Source organism: Cyrtonyx montezumae, unplaced genomic scaffold (assembly GCF_038088225.1).
Source record: "Cyrtonyx montezumae isolate F1298 unplaced genomic scaffold, pur_monq_1.0 scaffold_12, whole genome shotgun sequence".
In the NCBI taxonomy this organism is placed as follows: Eukaryota; Metazoa; Chordata; class Aves; order Galliformes; family Odontophoridae; genus Cyrtonyx; species Cyrtonyx montezumae.
Genome location: NW_027071848.1, coordinates 14,987,990 through 15,014,830, shown reverse-complemented (window position 1 = coordinate 15,014,830; position 26,841 = coordinate 14,987,990). Strand labels below are relative to the sequence as shown.

The following is a 26,841-nucleotide window of genomic DNA, read 5'->3' as shown; positions in this document are numbered from 1 at the left end:
TCTTCAGCTAGACTTTTCTTTTCTTTTTGACAGGCTTTTTCACTAGAATCTGGGAAGTCTGAAGTGACAGGGTCAAGAAAAGACTTATCTTGTTCAGTTTTGAAAGTTCACACCTCAGAGAAGAAGAGGTGCTCTGGTTAGTGCATGAGACATTTTCTTCCACTAGTAAGGAATGCTGATGGGCAGCATGACAGTAATTAATTAATTATTAAACTTTCTATTAAAAACACTAATTCTTTTTCTAGGTTGCAAATTAACAAAACCTTTTTGGCCACTATGGTATGTCATGAGTAGCATCCATTTTTTAGCTCTTTGATTTCCCATTGCTTTACTTTTAGGGAAATTACCTTCTGAATAAAGACAGTGTTTCAAATTAGATAATTAGGTAACAGTCTTTGTTCTGATACTGTGAGAAACTGTCAAAAACTGGATATTTCCAGCAGTCTTTCTTACTTAAAATACAGAACTCTTCTGTTGTCAGTTGCATATCCTTGGAGTCCCTGCTGTACAAAAACTGCCCAAACATCTGTTAATTGCTATGTGACAGATGTTGATGATGTATAAACAAGTCAGACTCAGCAGGGGCAGTTACTGGTTTGCACAGAGCTTCTGTATTTGCTAACAACACAATGAGCTAATCTTTGGAGTTAGAAAGAAACTCCTGGTGAATTTAAAGCTAAAACTGATAATGACATTGACCATCAACTGAAGGAAAGCAAGTCAGCCACTGAAAGTGGAAACACAGGAGAAGGAAGAAAGAAAACTTAATAAACTGCAGTAATGTCAAAACTTAGGCACTTTGTAAAATAATGAGGTAGGGCTGCATAGGACCTGTAAAAAGTCCAAAACAGTAGGGAGCATCTTCTGTAGGAAAGTTCACAAACTTGGTAATTAGAATGTCCTTCTCACGGTGACAGCTGGAAAAAGTGATGTCATCACTGGTGTCATCCGCACTAGACTGGCATAGTATTTTCATGTAAGGTTGCACTTCAGAACCTTATGTAGGGAAAAGGCTCCTTCTGGAAACTCTGGCATGACAGAATCAGCTTCAGCAATGAATAGCATTAACCGGTACACATCCTTATGATCTCAAGGTGTCTGAGTTGTCTGAAGGGCTGTACTTGTGCCAAAAGTCTCTTCCCCTCAAGTAGCACTTTTATTCTCTTTTCACTTACGCCAATTCACTAAGCACTAAGGGGAGTTGTAATAATTATGATTCTGCTAAAAAAGTAAGTGATGTGCTACCTCATGCTAGAGAAGGCATCCAGTGCTTCAGTTCCTTCTTCTAGTAGAACAAATTGCAAAATGGGTGTGTTTCTTTTGTGTGTCTTTGATCAGTCTTTTCTTTCAATGTCTGGTTTTAGGAGAGCTTGGGAGGATGAGGAACAGATGGATAATATCACCAATTGCAAAAATATGATTATCTGGAGTAAAACCATAGAAGGGATCTGAAGTGGATCTGAAATGGATCTGAAAGAACCTTGTGAGCTTTCTTTTGTTCTCATGCATCACATTTTTGAAATTTACATACCCACATTCAACTAAGTAGTAGTTAATTTACTAAGCCTTGCCAAATCTCTATCAGAGAGTGTCACTTTGTCCCTTTTTGTCCTTACATCTACAAATGAAGGTAAAGAGGACCTATACCTGCAACTGGCCCAGGTCACTCCACACAGTAAGTGAACACCATCGGTGTATGTACAGTTAATCCTTTCATTCCTAACAATTAATATTGGTTATAATTTCAAATATAACTGTTCTCTCATGTATCTCTAATGTACTCTCATTAATGAAATTATCACTGTAGAACTCTTTCCTTTCAATAGAATGTCCAAATTCAATGTTAAATCCAGTGTTTTGTGGTCTCCTTGTCAGAAGATTTACGGCAAAAATGGCTTTTGCTCTCCTTGTTAGTTGTTGGTGAGATGTAAAGACAGGATGCAGTCTTAAGTGCGCAGTAAAGAGTGCTGTTGTCTTTGGTATAAGCAAGGGGGATAAATCTTAAACCTCCACATGGAACCTACCAGCTGAACAGCAACAGAATCACCTGGTCTGTCAACCACTCCTACCAAATTTTCTTCCTTTTTGCTGGAGAGATTGGTGTGCAGTTTCCCTTAACCACAGGGGAACTTCACAACATGGGTCCTTCCCCAAACTCCTCTGACCCTCTTGCAGTCACCAAAAAGGTGATATTTGTGCTGTGTGCTGTGGAGTTTCTTACCACTGTCAAACAGAGAAGAACTGTAAGATGCTGGGAAGAATGCATATAACCTGTGAAGGATGTAGGCAGCCCTAAAGGAGTCAAAGTCTGTGTTTGATAGAAGGACAAGGCAGTAGCAAAATGGAACAGTAGTGAAGATCACCAGCATCATTGCAACAGTGCAGCAATAAAAATTTTGTATCTTGTTGATGAGTTTTCCAAATTGGGAATGACTGTTTATTTTTTCCCCCCAAACATCTGACTAGGAATTGCTAGGGTGTGACAAGAGGAAGTTTTCCAAACTGATGCTTCTGACAGCGTTTCATTGCACATTACCAATCAGCCATCACCCCTTGGAACATTTTTTGCAGTAGTTCTGAGAAATCTTAGTGCATGTTGCTGTAGTAGAAGAATCTGTAAAAGAAAAATATTGTTTTAGCAAAAAAGAAAGCATTAATGATGGTATAAATAATTTAACATGTCATAGGGTGAATGGGAAAAAAAAGTGAGCTACCATGTAAACCGTATCTACATAGCATTTTATATTTACAGGACTCTTGAGAACCCACTCAATTTATGTGAAATGTCAGTGCTCCCAGTTACTTACCCATTGCAGTAATTTAAGTGGGCTTGATGCACCAATATGTCAGCTGTATACTGCTTGGACACGGGCACTGTGAATGCCCTCCATCTGAATGGGATCACGGTAACATCACTACATTTTCCACGCTGATACCCTGAACAACTTCACATTTTTCACAGAATGCTTTCATTTCAAATTTTAACTTATATTATTTCCTTTTTTTCCATTCCACTAGAAGTAATCATTCACAATGTTACCCTAAAGTTTGTCCTTGGATGAGTAAGTTTAAGAAAAATTAATGTCACTATTGGCTTTTGAAACCTGAACTACAGTTCAGTGTTTCAAATGTGTGACCATGTATCAGTGTATGCATAAACTGATGAGGTAATGTATGAGCAGCAGTCTCTTGGGAGCACTAGGACAAAGTAGGTGACCCACATGGTTGTTTCTGGCCTCTTTATCTGTCATTCTTCTGTGTTGGGAGTGTTTGTTACATTAGAGTGCAGTAAATAAATGGTAGTTATTTCATGTAATTTGGCACAGTTTGATATGATTTGCATTTCCTGCTTAGAGTATAAATTATATATTAAGCTAGAAGGCGAAAAGGAAAAAAGACCAAGAAAAGGAGGGTTTATTGCTCATAGTAAAGAACTGCAGTTTGATTCCCTACTGCAGTTGAACCACTTACCCTTCTCTGGCACATGCCCTCTAGCATAGACAGTGATAAGACAAGGGGAAATGATTTTAAGCTCATGGAGGGAAGGTTTAGATTGGATGTCAAGGGGAAGTTCTTTGCAGGGGAGTGGTAAGGTGCTGACACAGGCTCCCCAGAGAGGATGTGGGTGCCCCATTCCTGGAGGTGTTCAAGACCATGTTGGATGGGGCGCTGGGCAACCTGGACTAGTACCAGATCTGGAGGTTGGTGGCCCTGCCTGTGGCAGGGTTTTGGAACTTGATGATCCATGGGATCCCTTCCAACGTGTCATGATTTTATGATTTTTGGCATTGGTATTCCACATCATAACATCAAGTGGTGTATTAAGAGTTAAAGAGTTAATGCTCGGGATCCGTGGATCAACGATAGTTCTGGGTGTACCTGTCTCAGAAGAGAAGAAGAACTCCATTCCCCAGAGGACTTTGCGATGCTTTGCGTTCTTACGTGTTTACGCTCAGAGGGAAAGATAAAAACTGTCTGCGGTCACGGGACGCTCTCTTTCCTTTGGGATGGACTCAGCAGTGGGTGCTCGCTGCCATCCACCTTCAGCGTTAGCGTAAGGCCTTTGGTTTGTTGGACACTCTCTCTTGCTCTTTTTATTTGATTTATTAGCTTTAATTCCAATTATATTGTATTATATTGTGTTACTTTGCTTTCCAATATCTTCTTTAGTAAATTAGCTTTCCTCCTCAGATCGTTGCCGCTGTTTTGTTTCTAGGCCCATCTCCCTTTTCCCTTTCCCCCTTCCCCTATCCTGGGGCGTGGGTCCGTGGGTCCCCCACACCAATTGTCACGGAACCGGGCCGAACCTGCCCGTAAACCATTGACACAATGCAAGCCATTCTATGATTCTATGTTTCTTTGATCCTCTTTGCCCTTATTCCAGGATTGATTAGTAAGGTAGCTTTATGTTAGTGATAAATTCCCACGCAAAGGATGAATTCCTCACCTGGCACCTCAGTTATGTTTGCCAGTGTTCTTTATATTCTCGTCTTTAACTGTACTTATTTAGTACACTTTGCAAAATGCATGTGAGAAGTGACAGCTGTTCACAGTAGGAGAGATCTTCAGACACGTGGAACAGTACAAATTGCAGAGGAAGTAGTTGAATAAGACACAACTGGGATAGCTGCTGTAGTAGTGACAGCAGCTAAACATTGAGCACATAAGCGTAAATCAAATCTTATATAGGGAAATTATTAAAATAAACTTCTGGTGCTGCTAAGGCACTGACCTTTTCTTCATTCGTTTTGACTGTGGGATGATTGATGTGCACACATTTTCATTTTGAATCCAAATTAATCTCTGTTTACAGCTGAGAAGCAATTTGTTCAACTTGGTCATGCAGTTACATTTTTAATTGTGTCATTTCATTGGTGCTGTTCTTACTGTATGTTTCTTACCTCTTCCTTCATTTTTGTTACACTCCTCTATCTAGCCTTCAAGGAGATTTTAGAGCCCTTAGGCCAGGAAACCTGACTATTTTCTAGAGGAACAGAATTAAAACTCTAGTGCTACTAGGCTGTCCTAATAGTTTCTCTTCATCTGTTGTTAGTACCTTAACCTAGCATGTGATCCAGCACTACAATACTTCAAAAAGTGGTGTTTTTTAGCAGTAGGGAATAGTGACAACATAAAGCACGAACTGTGCTGCAGAAGCCATCTCCTGTCTATTTGGTGGCAGGCACAAAGTTAGTGAATTCAAATTCTTCTCAAATTCTTCTTCTTAGTCTAGCTTCAGTCTGCTCACTTTGCTAGATGAGTGTGGCCACCACCTCGGGGAGCTTTCTCTGAGCTGAGGTTCTGCCTGCCTGCTCATCGTGGTGCATGTTTGTGCAGGTTCAGGAGATGCCATCCCAAGAGTATAATATTCTCCATAGGTTGGCAAGAGCCATTCTCTCATCATGTTGTCTCTGAAACACCCATCATGGATACAGCTTCTTTCAGAAATTATCCTCTGTAATAATTTATTGCTCTAATTATGCAACTCACTGTGTGTCCTTTACTGTAATCTACTTTACCTTTTGCATTTGGTAAAGTTGTTAATAGGACAGAGAATTCCTGCCTTTAGTACTACTGACATCAGGCTGGAGAGTGAAAACAATGCATCACAAATAAATACAAAAAGCAATCAGGGTTTGAATTTTCTGGTTGCGTGCAGGAGGATTCGTCTATACAGTTTAGATATATAAAAGTGAATGTCAAGTCAGAGCAAGTGGCTGTAGGATCTCTTAAAAGTTAATGGAAGGAAACAGGTAGGTTCAGAGCCTGCGGTAGACACCAATCTGGATGTGGAATACGTAGCTCTTTTGTTGTGTCTGTTCTCCCTTGACTATAAAGGGAGCCTGGAGTCAGGATGAGGTTTGTATCTCTGTTTGTAGACAGAGATACTATCTTTTATTAGACCAGCTGCTCTAAGTTGGAAAAATTAGACAAGCTTTTGAACATACGAGCTGTTCTTCATATCTGAAATAGAAGCAGCAGATTTTGAAGCTAATTATAAACCCTTTTCTACATACACCATCGTATACAGCAAAGCACCATAGATTTAGGCATCTAATTTTTAGCCGGCTAAATGAAGCCAAAGCAGCCGAGCGTGGGAGGCTCATTTGGGAGTTTGGAGACTTGCATCTCACATGTGTTTTTTTCTACGGATGCTGTCTCCAGTCCTGGCCTCAGGACCAATCCAGTGAGCAACCTCAGGTAGCTGCTCAGCGGCCACTTTCGTGCTCTGCTTGGCTTCATGCTCTTCACTCAGTGCTGTGGGTTATTTTGGAATTCCTGGTAATGTCAGGAACTATATGCCACTGTCTCTTTAACAGCATTTGAAAACTGGCTTATGCAAAATTTTCAGTCCATTTCAATTTCCAAAAAGACTGTGTCATCCTTTCAAGTTTCCTCCCCACGTCATTTCCCACCCCTGCTACCCCAGGCTGCCTTACTCATGAAGAAACCTTCCCACATCGGCTGGGTCTGGTGCAGGCACTCCTCTGAAATGGAGACCTGCCAGTGCTGGCCCGTGCCCAGCACTGTGTATTCCTCACTTCCTCAGAGGAACAATTGCTCTAAATAAAGAAGGACAGATGCAAAGCCTGTTTCCAAAAGATGCAGAGCTTGTTTTGTAAAGCACATTAGAAGCTTCTATTATTGTAAATTTACTTCTCCACTGAGCATACTTCGTTTTTATTTCAGGTGGTTTGATACACTAATTCATGTGATTGAAATGACTTATATCAATTATAGTTCAATGGAGCAATGCAGTAATTCAGTAAAAGCTTTCTACTGGAGTGGTTTCTTAATTCATTTAAATAGTGCTCTCATTTATTATTCAGATATTGGTTTGCCAGTAGTTATAGTGGGAATTTGACTGCTTGGTCTGTGCCTTCAGAAGGTTTCCATTTTTTCAGCTATTCTTGATTTCTCTCTGTGACCAATATTTCACAAGGAAACTTTAAAGAAGTAATTGCTTGTGTCAGTTGAGCCCCTTACATTCATGGTCTCATTAATGGTAAGCTCTTTCCTTTAAAGAACTGAGAATGTAAGGAAGCAGGGCAACCAGAGGAGAACTTGCTGACATAAATTACCTGTCCACTATCGTGTTCAAAAATGTATAAGCGCTGGAAAATCATCAGTACAAACTACTGAATTTCAGTGATCTTGTATCCTGGGCTAATTTAAACAGCTTAGCTGCCCATCTTCCTAAGATCCTTCTACCCATCATTTTGCAGAATTGGAGTTGGGTTGAATTATCCTCATATTTTTTTCCAGGAAAAAAACATAACTTCCTCATTCCCCAGTATGACTTTGAACTTGTCAAGCTCCCGCAAAGCTAGCATCAGTTGCTGCCTAAATAATAAAAAAAAAACAAATCTGAGGACAATTGTGCTTGGATATCACTGTGACTATCTGAGGTTGAGCTGAAGAGAGATCCTGGACAAACCTTCTTGGTGACTTTGCTGATGAAATGGACAGGAATGTGTTATAACCCTATGCAAAGTTCCCTATTTTATATTGTTCTAATTTGAAGTTAAGTCTGTGGAGAAATACTTCATTTTAAAATTAATTTTCATTTCCATGTTAGAAAAATAGATCGATCTTGCAGACATACACAGTTCTGCTTTCTCTACCATCACAGGTGATAGTAATCTCTCTATACTTTTGCTTTGGCATTTGCTTGTTGTTATAACGATGGATCTTGGTGATTTCTTTGATTATTTGGCTCTGAACGTCTTTTGTGAGATCCAAGCTCTTCCTCGGCTGTATGGGTTGGGTGTAAATGGCTGTTAGGGAGTGCAAGTGGGTACTTGTTTAGTTCGCCCCTTCCCTCACGTTAATCCTAACATCAGCATCAGGTTCCTTTTGCATCACAGTGTGAAAAATTGAGAGTTGATAGAAACTCTTCAATAGTTAAGGAATGTATGTGACAAAATACTCAGGCTTGCTGAGGGCAAATTAAAGTTGAAATTGTTGCTCTTGGAAGTGTTTTCTTAATTACAGTTGTCAGCTAACTTTCTTGGCTAACAGCATGGCATTTGTCAACTTGCAAGTAGAGTTGATGTTCGTCAACTTAAAAAGCTGGAATAGCTTTTCTTCTGTACAGAACGTGTCTGTACCTTGTGATTATTTTATGGATCCACTGCAGATAGTGAAAGTGGGCCGATGGCATCTGTAAGATAGGTAGAGACCTGTGAAAATGTTTCTTGGACTTCAAGCCAGAATTCCATCGTGGTCTTGGCAGACCAAGTGCATCATACAGATCTCTTATGTATTACATGAAATAGTTCCTGATAATTAGATCCTTGTGTATATTCCTCAGAGAGAGACTGAGAGCCTGGTATGTTTGTAGTCATGGGTCAAGAATGGCAGCACCAAGATCTAACTTAGAGACCAAGAGGCATTTTTTCAGTGTCTGAACTGGCTAAGAAAACCATTCCTACCTTCACAGTGCATTCCTTGCAAAGAAGAATTAACCACCTCCTCCTAATTACTGTAGACAAGGCCTTAAAAGATGTTGTTCCTCAGAGGGCTGCACATTTGATATGTGAGTGAGCGATATTAACAGAGCTTTCCTTGTTGGCCTTCTAAAGGGACTTCATTGTTAGGAAGGGAATAAATGGAAAGGGCGAGCTAAATCAGTATTCAAGGAATATTACGAATGCTACAATTAAAGTAGGTAATGTTTCCAAGTGAAAGCAGAGATTTGAACCTTCTCAGATGATATGTGGTGACAGTACCAACACAGGATATAACTGGATGTAATTCTCAGAAAAATGCAAGTAATTATTAGAGGAAACTCATTCTTTAGTTTAAATTATAATGTTATTGTAAGATTGTATTCTAATACTTCACACAAACAGCAATATGAAAAATACCACCAGTGCCCTAAATGTCAGCTGCAGGGTTTTTTTTCTGAGAATTGCTGGTGTGCTAGCACATGTGCTTGCAGACATCTGCTTGCCATTTTCATTTGCCTGGATTATAAGAAATTGTGATTTTCAATTCCATTTGAGCACTGCTAAACAAAAAAAAATGACTCCCCATTTCCTAATCTGCTGTATCAGCTACTTAGCAAAGAAAAAAAATGTCTTAAGTTATCTCTGTCTGTCCCATTTCCTTCTGCCCTTACGACTTTTGTGTTGTAGTAGCTGCCCCTTAAACACATTCTAGGGTGAATCTGTTCTCCTTCTCTTTCTCTTCCTCCTTCTCTTTAACCTCTTCCTCCTTCTCTTCTGTCACTCATCCAAAGCTGCATCTCCTCTGTCAGCCCATTTCCCCAGGCCAAGATTGCCCAGCCAGTGGTAGCACGAGCACCTCCATATCATTGCTGCTACTGTCTTTTCAGCTCCAAAACAGCTCGGCTAACAGGTCAACTTCTTCACCTTCCACTGGAGGGAGGCCATAGCTGAACGCAGGAGAGGAGGCATTGTCAGCTGCCACAGGTCTTTGTGTGAGCTGACAATTGCATTTGTGACTGCTGGATGATGAAAGGAGGGCCCACACATCTACAATGTATTTTCCTCCACTTTCCTAATTTTTACCAAAGTGGAGTTATCCTTATTGAAGACATATTCCCTAAAACTGAATAGCTGAAGTGTTTCAGTTATTGTGCCAAGTGCAGCACAGAGGAGAAGCACAGACATAACCAAGCTTCACAAACTTGGCCAAATAGTGTCTCAGCTGCAGCTACCAGTGCTCCCTCCATTCCTCTCATCAATTACCCATTCCAGCTTGCAGAGTTCAGCATGTCTCCTTCCTTATCCTCCTGGAAGCTGACAGTAGGTACTGACTGCCTCCTAGAGTGATGTTTTGTGGTCCACCAGGAGAGTGGAATGAGCAAAGTTGCTGCAAACCAGATAAGATTTTGTGGTTGGCTTCAAAACAGTAACAACAGCAAGGAGCGTTTTCAGCAAAAAACATGGCAGGGTGATTTTTCTCTTTTTTCTTTCATGGATCTATAGCCTGACTCATTCCCTCTTGCAGGGCTTCTTGCCATGTGGGGCTCCCAGAGACAAAAGAGCTGCCATGGTGCAATTTAATTCCATGCTGAAATTTGCTGTACAGAGGAGATGACATTTCAAAGCTGAGCTCTGAATCACAGCCTTTGCTAACCAGCCTTTCATTAAAGGCAGCGTTACATGGCCCCGCTCAGCGCTCAGCCCTGCTGGGCACAGGGATTTTACTTGCTCTCCCAAACTGTTTGTAGCCTGACTTATTTTATCTCAAATGAGCAAAAGTAGAGGATTTCATGCTTCCTTTGAGCTAGGAGATATCTATCCTTGTGGCTTTATATATGTGCGTGTGTAAATATATTTACACACGCTGTACAAAAATGTATTCATGTGCAGTGACAGGTGGTGCTGGCAACACCTGTTGCTGGGGTCACTCAACACTCCAGTTATAAAACCCTAATTTTAGTTGCTTATAACTTTTGTCAAACTTAAACATTTGGGTTGAAATGTTATGTGCCAGGTGTCTGCCTTAGGCTGATTTGGGGGCTGGGGAGTGGAATTTTTCAGGAAAAAAAAAACTATTACTGCCAGTTTGGGGAGCAGAAACTAAGGAACTGGCTTGCCCATACTGAAAGCAAACTGTTGCTGGTTGAGATGCTCCAGCAGCTTCCCTGATTTGATGCCAGAAGTGGGGTTCTCGTGCCCTGCAGCTCAATGTGTCTTTTCCTACTTTTACAGAACTTTGCAGTTTTGGTGAGGACATGCCTCATTTTGTCTGGGTTGTGGACCTGTAAATGTGCTTGGTGGAAGATTCTGTGCTACCTCATCGTGTCCCATTCCCAAAAGCAGCGCTGTGCTGGGGACCATGTGGGTTCAAGAGGCCCATGGAGCAGCCCGGAGCCTGAGCATGGAGCAGGCAGAATGCATTAGGAAAGATTTCTTCTCAGAAAGAGTGGTGAGGCAGTGGCACAGGCTGCCCAGGGAGGAGGTGCAGTCACTGTCCCTGGAGTTCAGAAAAGGTAGAGATGTGGCACTGTGGAACGTGGTTAAGTGGGCATGGTGGGGATGGGTGGACAGTTGGACTAGGTGATCTTAGAGGTCTTTTACAGCCTTAATGATTCTGTGAATCAGCAATTCAGTCTGCGTCTGGTGGCATCGGTCCTGAGAGCAAACAAAGCAGCTCTGCTTGTGCTTACCCAGCATCAGAAAGCGGGAGGGAACGGCTGGCCAGGGTCCAGAGGAGTGGTGATGGTGGAAGGGAGCGGTGAGAGCAGTAGGAGTGAAGGACACAAGATTTTAGGACCTTTATGAGGAGAAGTGCTGAGGAGACAGAGAGAGCCCAAGGAGCACTGTAGCCCAGGCTGCAGGCTTTATGTGGCAGCTGAAACATGCCACCAGTAACACGCAGCCAGGTGATTGCACGGTGGGGTGACCTCGTGCTGCACCAGTGCTGTCTCTGCTTCAGTGTACAGACTTGAAGCTACTATTAGACACTTGTCTTAGACCATAGAATGGTTTGGGCTGGAAGGGCTTTTGCAGCCCACCCAGTCCCACTCCCCTGCCACGGGTGGGCTGCCACCCAGCAGCTCAGGCTGCCCCGGGCCCATCCAATCTGGCCTTGAGCTCCTCCAGGGATGGGGCACCACAGCTCTCTGGGAAAACTGAAGTTAAGAGGCTGTATGGTTTCATCCCTGCATTGTTTCAGGAAGAAGAGTTGTTCAACTTACTTCTGCTTTGTAACATCAACTTTTTTCTGACTTTTTTTCTGGTATTTCTTAGCATTTGAATACTCAGCCTGCACCAGGAGACTTTTTATGTGTGCATGCATGTCCTTTTGTAAATAATACAATTGTTTCATACTGTATAATCTTACTTCAGAATCTGTACTGCATTGGTAGTCCACAGAATGCAAAATCACACCCATGAATTAGTCATAGATACCGAGGTGGTTTGTGATTTCACTGAGGTTGAAGAGCATTTGAACAGCCTGCTCGTATTATTTTGAAGTTGTCCTTTCTCGATCACTGTGGAAATTAGAAACAAACTGCCTGCTGCAAAATATTCTGTTTCGTATTACTTACCACTTTCCCATAAAAATCTGAAGAAATGCCACAGAACCTGATCAAAGTTTAAAGTCAGACTTTGTTATTGAATTATGATGATTTTTTTTTTATTGTAGGTAAAAGCTCAGCCAAGAAACTGACAAAAAAGGTAAGCAAAATGTTCCTTTCGTTCTTCAAAAGAACTTGCATTCTTTTTGTTACTCAACCAAAAAGGCTTCTTCTAAACTGGTTTTGTGTTTTCTTGTTTATGCCTTTAAAGGAGGTGGATGCTGCATTGCTGTGTGTTACAAAAGCTAAACCAGGACCGACCTTTTTTAGAGAGCTTGGTGATAAAGGTAACGAGATGCTCTTGAAACCAAGAAACACATCTTCTTTTTATCTCATCAGACAGTGTGCATTAAATCGAGTTTAAGGACAATTCCACAGATTTGTCTTCATCCCCATCTCGCCAGCTGCTGCCACCAAAGCACATCTCAGTTACATGAGGAGGAGCCAGGAGGCAGGGCTGGGGGCTGAGAGCCTCCTGAAGAAATCAAAAAGCTGATTTAGAGAAGAGTCTAAAAGGGTGACCTCAGTACAAAGTGGACTTTTAAGGCTTGTTAATAAATTTCTGTTTCATTGTGAAACAAATCAAAGAATAGAAAGAAAATATGTATCTGATTATGTAAAGTGTCCTCTCTGGTTCTAGGGGCAGTAGCATTTGTTTCTCCTTCTTTGGGAGCTCAGTGTCACCCCAGAAGGGCAGTGTGCTTGGGTTTCTTCTCACCCAGAAGTTCCACCTTACAGCTGGCAGCATGAAGAGAAAGCGCTGAGGGCTGGGATATTGTTCATGCAACAACAGGGAATTAAAAACACCAAATAAACACCTCATTAACATAAATTAATTGAAGGGAGGGAAAACAAACAAGAGGATCAAGGAAACCAAATAAATGAGTAATTAACCATTTCATCAGTAACAAAGACTGAACTCCCCAGACTAATGAGAAGGACTGGCAGTGTCTATTCACAAACTGCATGGTAGAGGTCAGCCCGCGTTCCTTGCCCCGTGGATATGGCTCTGTCTGTCTGTGTAGTGCAGAGGCTGTGTGCATCCCCTGTCAGCAGCCCTGTCACCTCTCTGAACAAGTTCAACAATTCTTTCCAATCCTAGGGAAGGCTGCTTCACTCTGAATATTTGCCTCCTGTCTTTTTAAATTACTAATTGTTATGTGCTTTCCCAGGACAGGGTACAAGGGATTCCCAGCCTTTAATTCTTGGATATTGTTTCCTTATTGCTGCTTTCTTAAGGCTTTTCTTTTTGTAGTGGTTGACAGCACAAATCCCTAACACGTTCTGCATGTGAAAATCGGGAATCCGCCAAGGGAAGGCAAGAAGGTAGTGAAGCAGCACAGCCTCCTGGCATTGCAGCACGCCAGCTGGCTGCTTGGGGCTGCTGGTATGTGTCTTTTCCATCCTGGACCACCAGTCTCCTCTCATTTAGCTCTGTGGGTCCTCATACTTTGCCCTTCCAGGATCTAGTAGGAATTGGAGATGATGCAGAAACGTTGATTGCAATCATCCCTGTGTCTTTACAACACATGCAGTTTTTGGTCACAGTCTCTCCGTAATGACATTGACACCTTTGTCTTCCATTATAACTGCATTTAACAAGCTATAAATATGTATTAAATACTGCTTTTGCAAGTACCAAAATAACGAATCTACACCTGTTCCCTGGTTTAACTGAGATTATTTTAACTACCATCAAATTCTTATTTAAACATCAAGTAGAGGGAGCACCCTCAGCCCAGTTTGTAAAACGTAAAGCTGGGGAACTGTGCCTTCTAGTGGGCGGTTTTGAAATGTGCACCGTCTTTTGTGGTACATTAATGATTTCTTTGGTAATGAGAATATTGCCCTGTCAGCATTTGCTGTCAAGCCCGAGGGTAGAGATTTCCAGGGAGGCACAGGAAAGCCTTTGTTTTATCTTAGAAAATAATATTTTGCAAATGCAAAATGAAAATTTTTGGCTGCAAGTCTGCTGAGTCATCCAACAGTGGGTGATATTTTAACTTGGAAGTGAGCAATATTTGCTTTGCTATTTTTTTTTAATGTTCCATCACATCTTTAAATGTAGAATTTGAGTAACTTTGCAATGATTGCTGCCCAGTGAAAATTGCTGAACTGTCTAATTTACTTGACGGGTTAGGTAAGTTGGCAGTTCACTGCAAGTAGTGATAGAACTACAAGATAAAATGAAGAATTTTCATGGAAATCAGTCCACAGGTCAAAAGAAATCGTATTTCTGATTATTTGAGTGTAATCAGCCTGCTGCAAAATGTTGAACATGCTTGCTCTGCCGAGCAGAAGCGCCGCATCTTCACCTTGCAGGTCTCCCATGAGCAGTACCTGTGCAGAACAGCTGAGAGGCAGACACTCTGTCCACTCGTTCACTGTCCATCACTCTGTTTGCTTGATTTTTTTTTCCTCTCCTATTTATTTCTGTCCATTTACTATCTAATCTTAAGCGTGTAGCATAAAAAATGGGGTAAGATCTCTGTTTCTGATTGTTTGATTTTGAATTTATAGAAGTCCTGGACACTGTGAGCAAGATAGCAAATTCTACTGCAATACGAATCATTTATATCCTCACAATGGCCATATTAATTCTCTTGGCAGCACGTTAGCCCTAAAACTTGTAAGCAAAACTAAGCATTTGAGATGACAGTGATTCTGCGCAAAATATTTCTTATTTCCACAGCACATTGGGTGGTTGTGGTACTGTGCTGCTGGAAAGTAGTGTGATGGAGAGGAAAGCTGAAGCACAGATGCAGAGTGAGTCGGCAGAAGGACCAGGTTGGGCCTGGCTTCAGGGATGTGTTCTCAGATTTTCAGGCTGTCACTTTCTGCAACTCAATATTTCTAAACTCTGGAAGTTAAAACTTAAGTGTTAAGTCACTGTCTGCAGCCAAATACAAATGTTCTCAGTTCTGTACAGCAGTTTATCAGAAGCTAATTGTCTATCAGTGAAGCTTAAGTGGATTCTTTATCTATCAATTAACTGTATATAAATTATTGTAAATAGTTTATCTTTGCACAGATGGGCACGTTTGAACTCCAGTATTTTAAGCAGCTTCAGCGTTACACAATGTTTAGCTCAGGCGTTAAAAGTAGCTCAGTTATTTTGAAAAGTGATTTATAGAAAAGCCCTTTACATTTGTTCTGCAAACATTATTGCAGCGCAGATGGTTCGGGTTGCGCTGCTCACCCACCCTCGTCGCGCTCTGTCTTCAGCCTGGGCGCTCTATTTTGACGGTATCGCCTCTTGCTGTTTGTTCAGGCTTTTCACTTAAGGCGGTGTTTCAAAGGAAAACACTGGAATTTTCCTTCAAAAGGAGGGGGAAATACTTTCACCTTGTAGAAAGGACATGTTCCTATTTAAAAAAATAAAAAAAGAAACCTCCCTTGGCAGGCGGCCCGGCCGCGCTATCGGCGCAATCTCGCAGCTCGGCAGCTCCGCGTGCTGCCATGTTCCCCCTGGGAAGCTGCTCCCCGCCCGGCCCGGCTGCTGGGGGATGGAGCACTTTGATCCATCCAGGCAGAGCCGAGTGCTTCTTCTCCCGGGTACTAAATGTGACAAAGCGCTCTGAATTTATTTGCCTTTTCTATAAACACTGAATGTTTTCAGTGAGAATGCGGAGGTTTAACGCAGGCCTTTTATTAATACCAAATAAACCTTACTCTCCCGTTTAGACAGGGATGTTGGTGAGCCTCCAGACAGGGAATTTTACCTTTGGAGCACTAAAAGCAGGAGTGAAACCTTTATTAAATAATATTTATTAACTAGTAGCGGAGCTTACATCGGTAACCTATTCTAAATGATGTTAAACTGCATTTTTCGTGTTTATAAGTTTTGAATTTTTGGGTCTTGTTATAAGGATGTATATTCTGTGTGAGTCATTTTTAACCGTTTCATTTCAGGGCTGATATCTTACGCAGAGTACCTATTTTTGCTGACGATCCTTACAAGTAAGTGTTAGATATTTAAAATACATATGCATTGCTACTCAGCTTTCTGGGGATTTTTTTATACTTTTTAATGAAATTTCTGCACTGTAGTTTAAGAAAATCAGATATAGAGTGAGAAGGCATTAACATAAATGGATGTAACTTTGGCCGATCGTCGCTTGGCTCCATAGTGTCATCGCTGCTCCATCGCAGCGTGTCAGAAGTCTTGGTGAGCCCTACACTGTGGGGTCAGTCTCCATCCACTTGAGCTAAGAGATGTCACTTTCATGTTTTGTTGTGGGACTGGAGAAGAGAGGTTTGTGCAACTTCAGTAGGACTCAGAGCTGAACGCATGGCCTGTGCTTGCAGACAGCTTCACCCTGCTTTGTAACACAGCATGAAACAAAATGCTTTCAGCAGAAGCAAGCTGCTTTATCTGCAAACAGCAGGCATTTTTTGCTTGTGGGTGGAACTGATCTTGGATTTGCTAGGTTTCCTCACTCATAATTACTCTCTGCTGTGCTTGTCACCTCCCTGTGCTATTCTGATGAAGTGCAAGTGAAGCTGGAAAATACCAAGATTTGAGATAAAATGTTGCTGGTGGTTTACGGGCCATTTCAGCCCAGTTCCATGACTAACGGGGTGAGGGACCCATGGACACACACCCCAGGAATGGGGAAGGAGGAAAAGGGAGAGGGTAGGGATGTGGGCTTAAAAACAAAACAGCAGCAATGATCGGAGGAGGAGAACTAATTTACTAAATAAGATATTGGAATACAAAATAATGCAACATAATACAATATAATTGGAATTGAAGCTAATAAATAAAGTGAGACTGATTGAAGCTGAAGGCCTTACCCAAAAGCTGAAGGTGAGACAGTTGTAAGCTCCCACTCCGATGAGCAGTGGAAAGAGGCAGTCTCAGGACTTGTGTGCAGTTTTATCTTTCCCTCTGAGTGGAAAACGGCAATGCAGAGCCCTGTGGTATATGGAGTTCTTCTCTTCTAAGAGCCAGGTACCCGGAAATTCAGCAGTCCATGGACTAAGAAAATTAACTCTTTAACTCCTAGTGCCTTACAGGATGTTATGATGTGGAATACCAATAACAAAAGTCATAAAGCCATGACAAACGTGTGCAACAAGCATTGTGCAGCAAGACCATGGTGGTAAAATAGTACACATGCCCATGTATCCCAGTCCTGTCCAACTGACTTGCACAGGTCTGACATCCTTAGCAAGTGACAAAACCAAGCATACTGGGTCTTGTAGTATCAAGGGATGAAGAGAGGAGAGAAGGAATTTGCCACTCTTGAACCAATGGGCTCATTACTTCCTTGGCCACAGGGTTCATGGCATGAGCTTGAACAACATAACAAATGTTCTTCAAATCTCAAGGTCCAGCACCAGCCAGTGGCCGTGTATTCAGTCTCCAGAGAGCAGAGAAGTTATGTGCAGTTTTAACAAACACTGGCTGCTGGTGTATAGCACTCGGGCCATTCAGCCCTTTTACAGCATATGTCATTTCTCAGCAGGAGAGTGTCCCTGCTTACAGCACAGCATTAAGTGTGTTTAGGTTGGACATGAGGAAAAACTCTGAAGGAGTGGTCGGGCACTGGAATGGGCTGCCTAGGGAGGGAGTGGAGTCACTGTCTCTGGAGGCATTCAGGAAATGCTTAGGTGTTGTACTGGGGGATATGGTTTAATGCAAAGTGTTCGGGATAGGTGGATGGTTGGACTGGATGATCTTGAGGTCTTTTCCAACTTTGCTGATTCTGTGATCTCTTAGGGAACCTCAACCAGTACATGATATAACATAGTATATATATACTGACATAGTCTGTTTGCCATACAAATATATATAGCAACCTGGGCTAGAGGGAGGTATATATAACCCCCTATAGAAGGGGTTGGAACTAGATGATCTTAAAGGTTCCTTCCAACTCAAACCATTCTGTGATTCTTTGATATACTGTTTCACCAGTACTGACTGTCCAGTGCTGCATGTAACTTGAATGTGAATTATGTGTACCATACGATCAAGCATTGCTTTATTTAATCTGAACTATGAATAGAGACTTGACCAATAAAGCTGTTTTTAAAATACTTGTTTCAACACAATAAGAGTTTTTGTTGTTTTGGTTTGTTTTTTTTAAAAAAGGACAACCTTGTTGTAACTTCAGAAGAGTACCATATTACATTTGCTCAAATAGGTGCCTCAGTTTCTATTTCTTCAAACTTCTGTGGTAACTGAAAGTAAATTCAAGTTGATTTATTGGATGAAGCAATTAGAAAATTGGAGCAGTACCTGAGCAAGCTCCTCCAAGCAATCAAATGTTATTTTTCACAGAATTTATATAGCAGTGAACTGAACTGCAAGAAAAGAGACACGTTTTGATTAAGGATGTCTGGTTACACAGGGGCCTACAGAATCACGGAATCACTAAGGTTGGAAAACGACCTCTGAGATCACCTATTCCAACCATCAGCCCATCTCCACCATGCCCACTGAGCATGTCCCTCAGTGCCACATCTCCATGGTTTTTGAACACCTCCAGGGACAGTGACTCCACCAGCTCCCTGGGCAGCCTGTGCCAATGGCTCTCCACTCTTTCTGGAAATATCTAACCTATCATACAGAGCTGTTGGAAAGTGAATGTCAGGAAGTGTTGGTGCTTCTTTGCCTAACAAGTATGCCACTTCAGTCAGACCGCAGCCAAACAACCTGCCTCTCTCTTGTAGTAAGAATTAACGTAAGATTTCTTAAAGCAGAAAATTAATATTGGAACAACTTCTTCTGAGTCACCAGATGTAATTCTGTGGGAGACAAAGGCTTTATTTTGCCCACTGTGATCCCCTTTCTCTTCCTTGTGTTCTGTGCATTGTCATTGCCTTTTTTCTTACAGTGCTGTATTGGATTTCATTTTCAGCACTTGGTTAATGGAGCTTTTGGTAAAGCCCTGCCTGCTGAACAGGCCCAGGAACAGAAATCGTCACCATGACTAAAAGCATTGCTCCAATTAGCCAGTCACTGAAGCTGACAGTTTGGTCAAAGCAGGAATGACTGCAGGGGAAGCACCTCTGTATAACCTGCACTCACAGCCATGATGAAGCTCTTGGGCTCAGATTTTGGAATTTTGCCTGATTCTAATTAAATACAAATATATCTGAAGTACTCTTTGAACTATGCTTATTTTACGGACGCATACCTTTGAGGTTACATCATATCAGATAAGTATGTCATCTGAACAGCATAAGCAGCTTTAGGTCCTATATTTTCACTAACAGCTTTCTTATCTGAAAACTGCAATGCAGATGGTATGAATTACTATTAAATACATCAGTTACTTTTATTCTCTAAATACGTTGTAGGATAGACTCTTCTTGCCTTAGTACTAGTAACACAAATTTAGAGTGTGGCATTTCTACAGAAAAGAAGCCCATTTCAATTATTACAGCCCAGTTGCTGGGGAATTGCTCTGCTATGCAGATTGCAGTGCTATTTATAAACTATCTTTACATCACAAGGTTGCTTCACACAGAACTTTAATTGGCAGCTGAAGATAAAGTTATTTCTAAAATGTAAAAATAGTTCTTTGTTTAACCATCTTGCTATCACTTGAAAAGGAAGAGGCTATTTCCATAACTTCTTGCCTTTCCAGAAAGACTCTCAAAAGAGAAGCAAGACTGGAAGCTTTGCAGTATGGAACTGGAAGAATGTACTTCCAAAATAAAACAAAATCTCTGGAGGCATTAGTATATGCAGAGATACTGCTTCACTGCCCTCATGAGTCCAACGTTGCTCTTGGAAACATGAGTGTATGCCAGAGAAGATAACTTTGTGGTGTTAACATTAATGCCTGACATGACTGTGCTGTGGAATTAATTCACCTGCTCCAGAAATTACTGGGCTAAGTGCTGGCTACTGCAGTGAGCCAGTGAGTAGATATTTCTCAGCAGCACACTACTCCTGTGTGGGCTTGCTAAATGAGTGAGGTCACCTCATGTAAGCAAAGTAAGAGCAGGAAATTGTGGGAAGGAGCTCAAAACACACAGTGTTTTTACAGCGCCTGCGAAACTCAGAACTCATTAAATGTTCATGTTGAAAAGAAACATCCACTGGGTGAAGGAAACACAGAGTGAAGTTTTATAAAATTCCCAAAAAATCAGCTTCATGGGAGGTGTAGAGACATGCTTCAGCAAAAAAAAAAAAAAGGAAGAAAGAAAGAAAACACCAGAAGGAGTAGTTTATTATGTTTCTGTAACATTGGAGTTTGTTGTTTAGGGGGGTTGGAGAAGAGAAGGGCCTAATAGCATGGTAGTAGGTACTGGGAGAGCTTGGAGCTGCTATGAGACCAATCTGTCTTCTGGACTAGTGAAGGCTGAGAATAGTGACGTACAGTAACACATGGAAGAAATGCTGTAGAAAGACACTATCTCTTTCACCCAATTTGGGGGGTAATTACTTTTTTTTCAAGGCACATTCCAGTCTTCTCAGCTAAAAAAGTAGCTCTAAATTGGGGTCGAAGCTAGATTTCAGGAGGGAGCAAGGATTATAGAGAAATCTGTAGACACTATGTATGAAAGCCCAGGGCAGTGGGACATACAACATTTTCACAATTGTTGGGACCAGGTGGACATTTGTGGCTGTACTCAGGCACTGCCAGCAGTCGTTGCTTTGCTATTGCTTTAATAATAATAAAAAGGTGTTTGTCATATTTAAAAGGTTGCATATTTTGAAGGAGGTACACATTGCTTACCAGAATACGATGTATCTGCACAGCAATGGTAAACAGAATCTGTAGGCAATATTTCCTTTAGATTAAGTATTTATGCACTAGTGTAGTTGTGTGTGCGTGGCTGTGTGTGTACACCATAAAGTTTTTTCACACTTTGTTGCAGAACCCCAGACTGGATTTCAGATTGCTTTTAAAATGTTAGATACGGATGGCAATGAGCAAGTTGAAAAGAAAGAATTCTTTAAGGTATGTGTCTTTATGTGCATAGTGATTTATATTTGTTAAGTGAAGATGCATTAAAATCTTCAACTCTATTTTTCCATCCAATCTGTAATCATATTTGCTGGAATATGTGATATAAAAGGGGTACACTGAAAAGCATTGCTTTGCGTTACCTAAAAGTACATTGAACAGAGAGAAAAAAGGTGTGGTTTTCATCTTTTAAAATGCTTGTATAAGAGCAGCTATGTAAGACAGCTGAGATAGTCTACGCGTAGAGTTTATTAGACAAACTGTAACATGGTACAATTAGTATCTGCTTTTCAGGTCTTGATGGTAAAATTCTGTCTTCATTGATCTTAAAACTCTTTTTCACAGCCTACTGGTTGTTAACCTGCCTTCTCTGAGGAATCCTGGAGTAGCTGCAGGGAAACACTGAGTAAATGTACTTTAATTGGTTATCCCATCACTTCAAATAATGCTGTTACACTGATGAAAAGTGCAGTAAATAATGGCAAGTGGTGGATGAATTACAGACTTCTGTACTTTGTTACTGTATTTTCAGGCAATGAAACATCGTATCAGGTTCCTGTGAACCCTTAAAAGTGCTGGTACTTGAAAGTAATTCCTTCCATGCTTCATACTCTCAAAACCAAAAAGATCTACTTAGTAAAAACAAGGGGAAAAGAGGAGAACATTCAGCAGAGAAAGTTAGTAGAGCAATAGCAATGATAGTGCCTTTGATTTCCACAGAATATTTGACAAAAATAGTAGGAAAGTTATGTAAGGTGAAGGTACTGGTAAAACTAATTAGGGGTAGTCACTGTAATCAGGATGGAAAGGAAAAACAAATTTCAGTGCTGCCGCATTTTCTTGCTTTGCTACCTCTCCTCTCTACCTCTGGTCCAATTTCTACTCATCAGTGTATATCTACGTTACCTAGTGATTATGGACTATAAATTCTTTTGTGTAAGAACTTTGCCTTTCTGTTTGCAAAGTGTCCATCGTTCTGTGAACTGTGCATATCTCAACTCTGATGTGTTAATGGATAACCAGACACAAGATGTATCATGTCAATCATTCAGGAAAGGGAGAAGGGTAACAAGCAACCTCTAATTGCATACAGCACATGATGGAGCTGTTGAGAATTGTGTGTGTCAGTCACTGAAGGAGTGTGAGGTGCAGGATTTCCCAATAGATTCACTGCTCTTTCCCAGCATCAAATTAATGTTCAGGAAAAGAGATACTGAGTGCAATTCCATGCTCTGAGGGAGAGAGTTTCTCATATCCTCCATAACCTTTCCACCTCTATGCACATTTTCCACTTTCCAAGGAGCGGACCTTTTCTCTCTCCCCTCTACCTCTGTGTGTTCAAGCCAGTCTATTTAGAATTTCTCCTTCATCCACGACTCAGAGGTAAGATTCAAAATACAGGAGACATTGCACCTTATGTCCGTACTGGGGCCCAGAATCACTACAGTTTGTGTTTTGGGGTGAGCATCTGGAAGGCTGTACTGCTTTGCCCTGCAATTCCAGGATGAAGCAGATGGCAGAAATGGTGTGTCATTCTCTAATCAGCCCCTGCCTGAGTGCAGAAAGTTATTTCTCAGTGCCTTATTATCTGCATCTTTGCAACAATGGTAAGATACTGCCCAACACATTCACATGCGATTTGACAAGGGGGATTTCCAGTCATGAGCATGTCTTGATTGGGAATCTGATACTAGTGCACACAATAACCTAGGCACAGTCACCTGAGGCCTCCCATCAAGGATAAGGATACCAAAGATCCCCAAATTGCCATCAAGCAAGGAATTTCCCTGACTGCCCTGGTGGATGATTTCTAAGTAAAATTAACTACAGTTCCGTTGGGAGTGGAAGTATGGTAACTTCACTGGCACATACAAGAGCTACATGACTCAGATTTTATAGACATCTTTATAGAGCTGTTTGAGGCAGCAGACACCACAAATAACTTGTGGAGTATCATCTGAGACTGAGCCAGCAAGCAGCCTGCATTGTCAGCTGTTGTCACAGTTTGGTATAGACCACCTGTACAGCCTGGTAGCATCCACAAGCACCAAACTCTCTCCAGCAATTGCAAAAGGCAAAATCTCTTCTTGTTTTGAGGATAGATGTATCCTTTCAGCCAGCTAATCTTCTTTAGAAAATATTACTTCTTTGTATGCCTTTAGTGGAGAGGCATGCATTACGCATAATAGGCATCACTCTCTTCGAATTAGCCATTAGTATCATATAGCAATGAACAGATATAAATATTAAATACAGATAAATGTTACATGGAGAAACTGAGTATTTGAGTCCATTGCTCGAGGGCAGAATTCATATCCATCTGTGAGTAGCTGCTGCATTGTGCTGGAAAAATGCACAAACTAGTGGAAATTATCATCATTCTTTCACAAATAATAATTTCAAGAGTGATGTGGATTTACATGCTGTCTAAGAAAACAATAAAACCTGCCAGAGCACTTGTAAGAAAAAGTGTACTGCGAGTCTGTGTTCCTTATTCATTACAAATTTTCTAAGAGTCCTTTAAAAATAAAACACCAGAGGGAAAAAAAAAACATTTTCTGTCATTCAGGGAAGTATTTCCCATTGTATTTCTTGTGTGTGAGCTGGATTTTTCAAGTGAATAAAAATGCAGCTTTTCAGGGAGAACGTAGATGAGCAGTTGCCTTTTTATCCAGAGGTCTGTGCTGATATTTTGCCATCAGGATATCCATAGTGTTTTTACTGTACAAGCCAACTGTACATATAAATAAAAAGAGTTTAGAGAAACTTAGAGGAGCTACTACTGTTGAATTGTCTGGTCTTTAGACTGTTAAAAATGTTAATAGAAAGTAACTATCTCGAGGAGTTCAAAAACTAAGAATGAAAGAAAAGGAACAGGTGAATTAGTTAAAATTGGAAGGTCAGGAGAAGACCTGTGGCAACACCAGTAGTACATGGGTTTTTCCTACTCCCTGCTTACATACCTATGTTGCTTCTCTGAACTACACGGCAAAAAGAAAAAAGAGAAAAAAAAGATAAGGCCTTAAGAACAGGTTTGAAAAACCTACCAAATAATGGGCATGCAGGTTTGATCATGGGTGAGGAGTTGCTCCAAAATGCTTGATAAACAAGCAGCAGCTTCAAAAATCCTGAACTTTAGAACCATATTTCATAAAAATCTCATATACAGAATATTCAGTGTAAGCCCATGTTTACACCTTAGATTTGATAAGTCCTTTCTTCTTTCATTTTTGCTGTCGCTCCAAGGATTTGTGTCTATGAAAGGTAGGTGTACATTGTGTTTTTTAAATCCCTTGTTCTTTGCCACTGTTGACTTCTCATAAAGAAAGCTTGCAGCCAAGAAACACCTAAGATGATTTTAATAATCTGCAAAGTAATGCATTTTTTATATGACCTTCAAGTTCTACTTCAGACTGTTTTTAAGTGTAAGTTATTTTAGAAATCACATTAGCTAATTGAGAACTCATTTCATTTGTGGGATGGAGGAGAAACTCAAAACACTGTGCTTCGTGCTACTTCTGAAAATACGGTTACTTATTTAATTGAATTACTCTTTTTCATTAATTGTACAGTATACCTCATTTGAACAGATATGTCTTTCATGTCTAGGAGATCTTGTCTGTAGCAAAACTATATACAGGCGTCTAGGAGGGCAGCATGAGTATCACAGGATAATTTCTCTTCCCCAGATGACCCTCGATGTTCCTTCTCTGAGTTTCGAGATCTTAGTAGTGAATGCTAAGCTTGTGGTGCAAGGGCATCTCTTCTAAAAGCAGTGTCCAACAGATTGCAGAAGACAGATTCATATTCTCTGCTAGGCTGTGTTAGCCACAAGAGATCAGGCTTTCCTGGGGATAGATGTCTCTGAATAGCAAAATATCGTTCAGTATGCAAATACTTCGCCATAGCTACAGAACCTTGCAGAAACCTAAATGAGTTTACAATTAAGAGATCACAAAATTAGTGCAAGTTTCTGGAAGATTCTTGTAAGACCAAACTTGTAATTTTCCTGTTTTGTAATGTTAAAATAAATGCAGATGCAGAGAATCATTGGAAAGGAAGATGATTTGAAAACAGCTGGAGATGAAACCGTATTTCAGGTATGAAATAGAGATGCATTTTTCTTAACAAAAGTACTGTCATATTTCCCATGGACTTTGTTATTTTTCAGATGTGTTTATAGGCATCAATATAGTGTTATAATTGATGTAAGTGCATTATATGTCAACTTAATTTTCTAATTTGGGAAGAAAAATTATTTTCATTTCTGAATGTCCTGATGAAGTTTATGCAATTAATTTATTCTACTTTGATTTTTTTTAATGACTGTACAGCCACTATTTAGTTTCTGCAAGCCTCTATTTTAAAGTAACTTTCTTATGAAAAAATCAGAAAATCCTCTGTATTGCCATATAGGATGACTGTAAATAAGAATTAATACCTGTTGCAGTAATATCAGCTTATTTTGAGTTGGTTTCTGCCTTAGTTTCAGTTGGGATGGAATTTTTTTTTTTCAGAGCACCTGGTAAAATGCCATGTTTTAGTTCTGGGAGAAGCACAACGTTGGTAATACAGCAATGCTTATAATTGCTGCTAAGCAGTGTTGTACAGAGCCAAAGCCATTCACAGTGAAGGGCCCAAGGAGCTGGAGCTGGGAGGGAGCAGAATGAGGATAGCTGACTTAAACTGGCCAAAGGGATATTCCACACTATGTGACATCGCACAGAAGGAGTTCTGAAGGGGATGGGAGCTCATCTGGCTCTCTTCTACTGGTTAGGGGGCTAGCTGGGTATCAGTCAGGGGATGGTGAGCAATTGCTTGTGCATTACTTGTTACATACATTCATATGTTGTAATCAGTGTGGGAAGAACATCAGACAACTCTGCCCAGCCATAACCAGCCCAGTCAATTAGGAGGCTCCTTGCTGACTTTTCCCCATCTGATCCACTGACAGCACAGGCACACACGTGGATAGATGCAGGCACGCTTACAGAACCATCGACATGTTTGGTATATTTTGAAAAAGGTGCTGTCTACTTAAATGCAGTAGTTGCTTCTTGGTGTTAGTTCCCTGAGTTCCTTTAAAAGGTTGCTGGAATTGTGTGATGTGCATCAGCATTATGGTAGTGAAACCAAAGGGAATATTTGCTGATATCTGTCATACAGCTAGAGCAGGGACTTTGCTCCTGGGTCCTTCTACTTACATTAATGAGTTATCAAGTAGTTTCAATACCTCCAATTGGATATGCTTTGTGTAATGGTTAAACTTAGGAAATAATTTTAGCTGTTGTTAGGAAGGGAATCTTCTGTAATTGTTCTTAAAATGAAATTAATCTTAGGAAATATTACCTGCATTGTTACATTCCAAATAGTTAAACGTAGGCTTCGAAATTGCACAATGAACACATTTTCATACAAAGAATCTGACTTCCTTGTGTTTATTTTAAACATTTAACTAGTACTTGGGGACACAGCTATTAATCATTTTCAAGTGGTGTACTTTTACAGTCACACATGGATATTTTCCTGTTATTTGTATCAGTTCTAACCTGTTAACTTCTCTTTTTCTTTTTTTTTTCTCCTTTATTTTCTCCTACGAGAGATGAATGACATTAGTTGTCCTCACATTTATCACTGCTTACGACCTTCAGGCATTGCAGCACTGCAGTGCATCTCAGCCCCAGAGACTGGCCAGGCCATCGTGTAACTTGTCCATCTGCTCCTGGAATTCCTAAAATTTCTGGAATTCCTGAAATTTTCTGTCCATAACTTGGAAGTCTGCAAAGCCCTGGACTCAGAATAACTGAGCACTGCCTAAATGGAATGGGGGAAAGTGGTGGCTAACAGTTTTATAGT

General features: G+C 40.8%; 1 protein-coding gene across 2 annotated transcripts in view; it reads left to right on the top strand.

The window, feature by feature from the left end:
• MICU2 (mitochondrial calcium uptake 2) overlaps window positions 1-26,841 on the top strand; it is a 137,239-nt gene that overhangs the window by 93,211 nt on the left and 17,187 nt on the right. For both annotated transcript variants that reach the window (XM_065730106.1, XM_065730107.1), the window contains exons 3-7: window positions 12,127-12,158; window positions 12,270-12,345; window positions 15,971-16,018; window positions 20,897-20,979; window positions 25,023-25,085. In XM_065730106.1, the coding sequence (XP_065586178.1) occupies window positions 12,127-12,158; window positions 12,270-12,345; window positions 15,971-16,018; window positions 20,897-20,979; window positions 25,023-25,085 (302 nt within the window). The remainder of the gene's footprint in view (window positions 1-12,126; window positions 12,159-12,269; window positions 12,346-15,970; window positions 16,019-20,896; window positions 20,980-25,022; window positions 25,086-26,841) is intronic.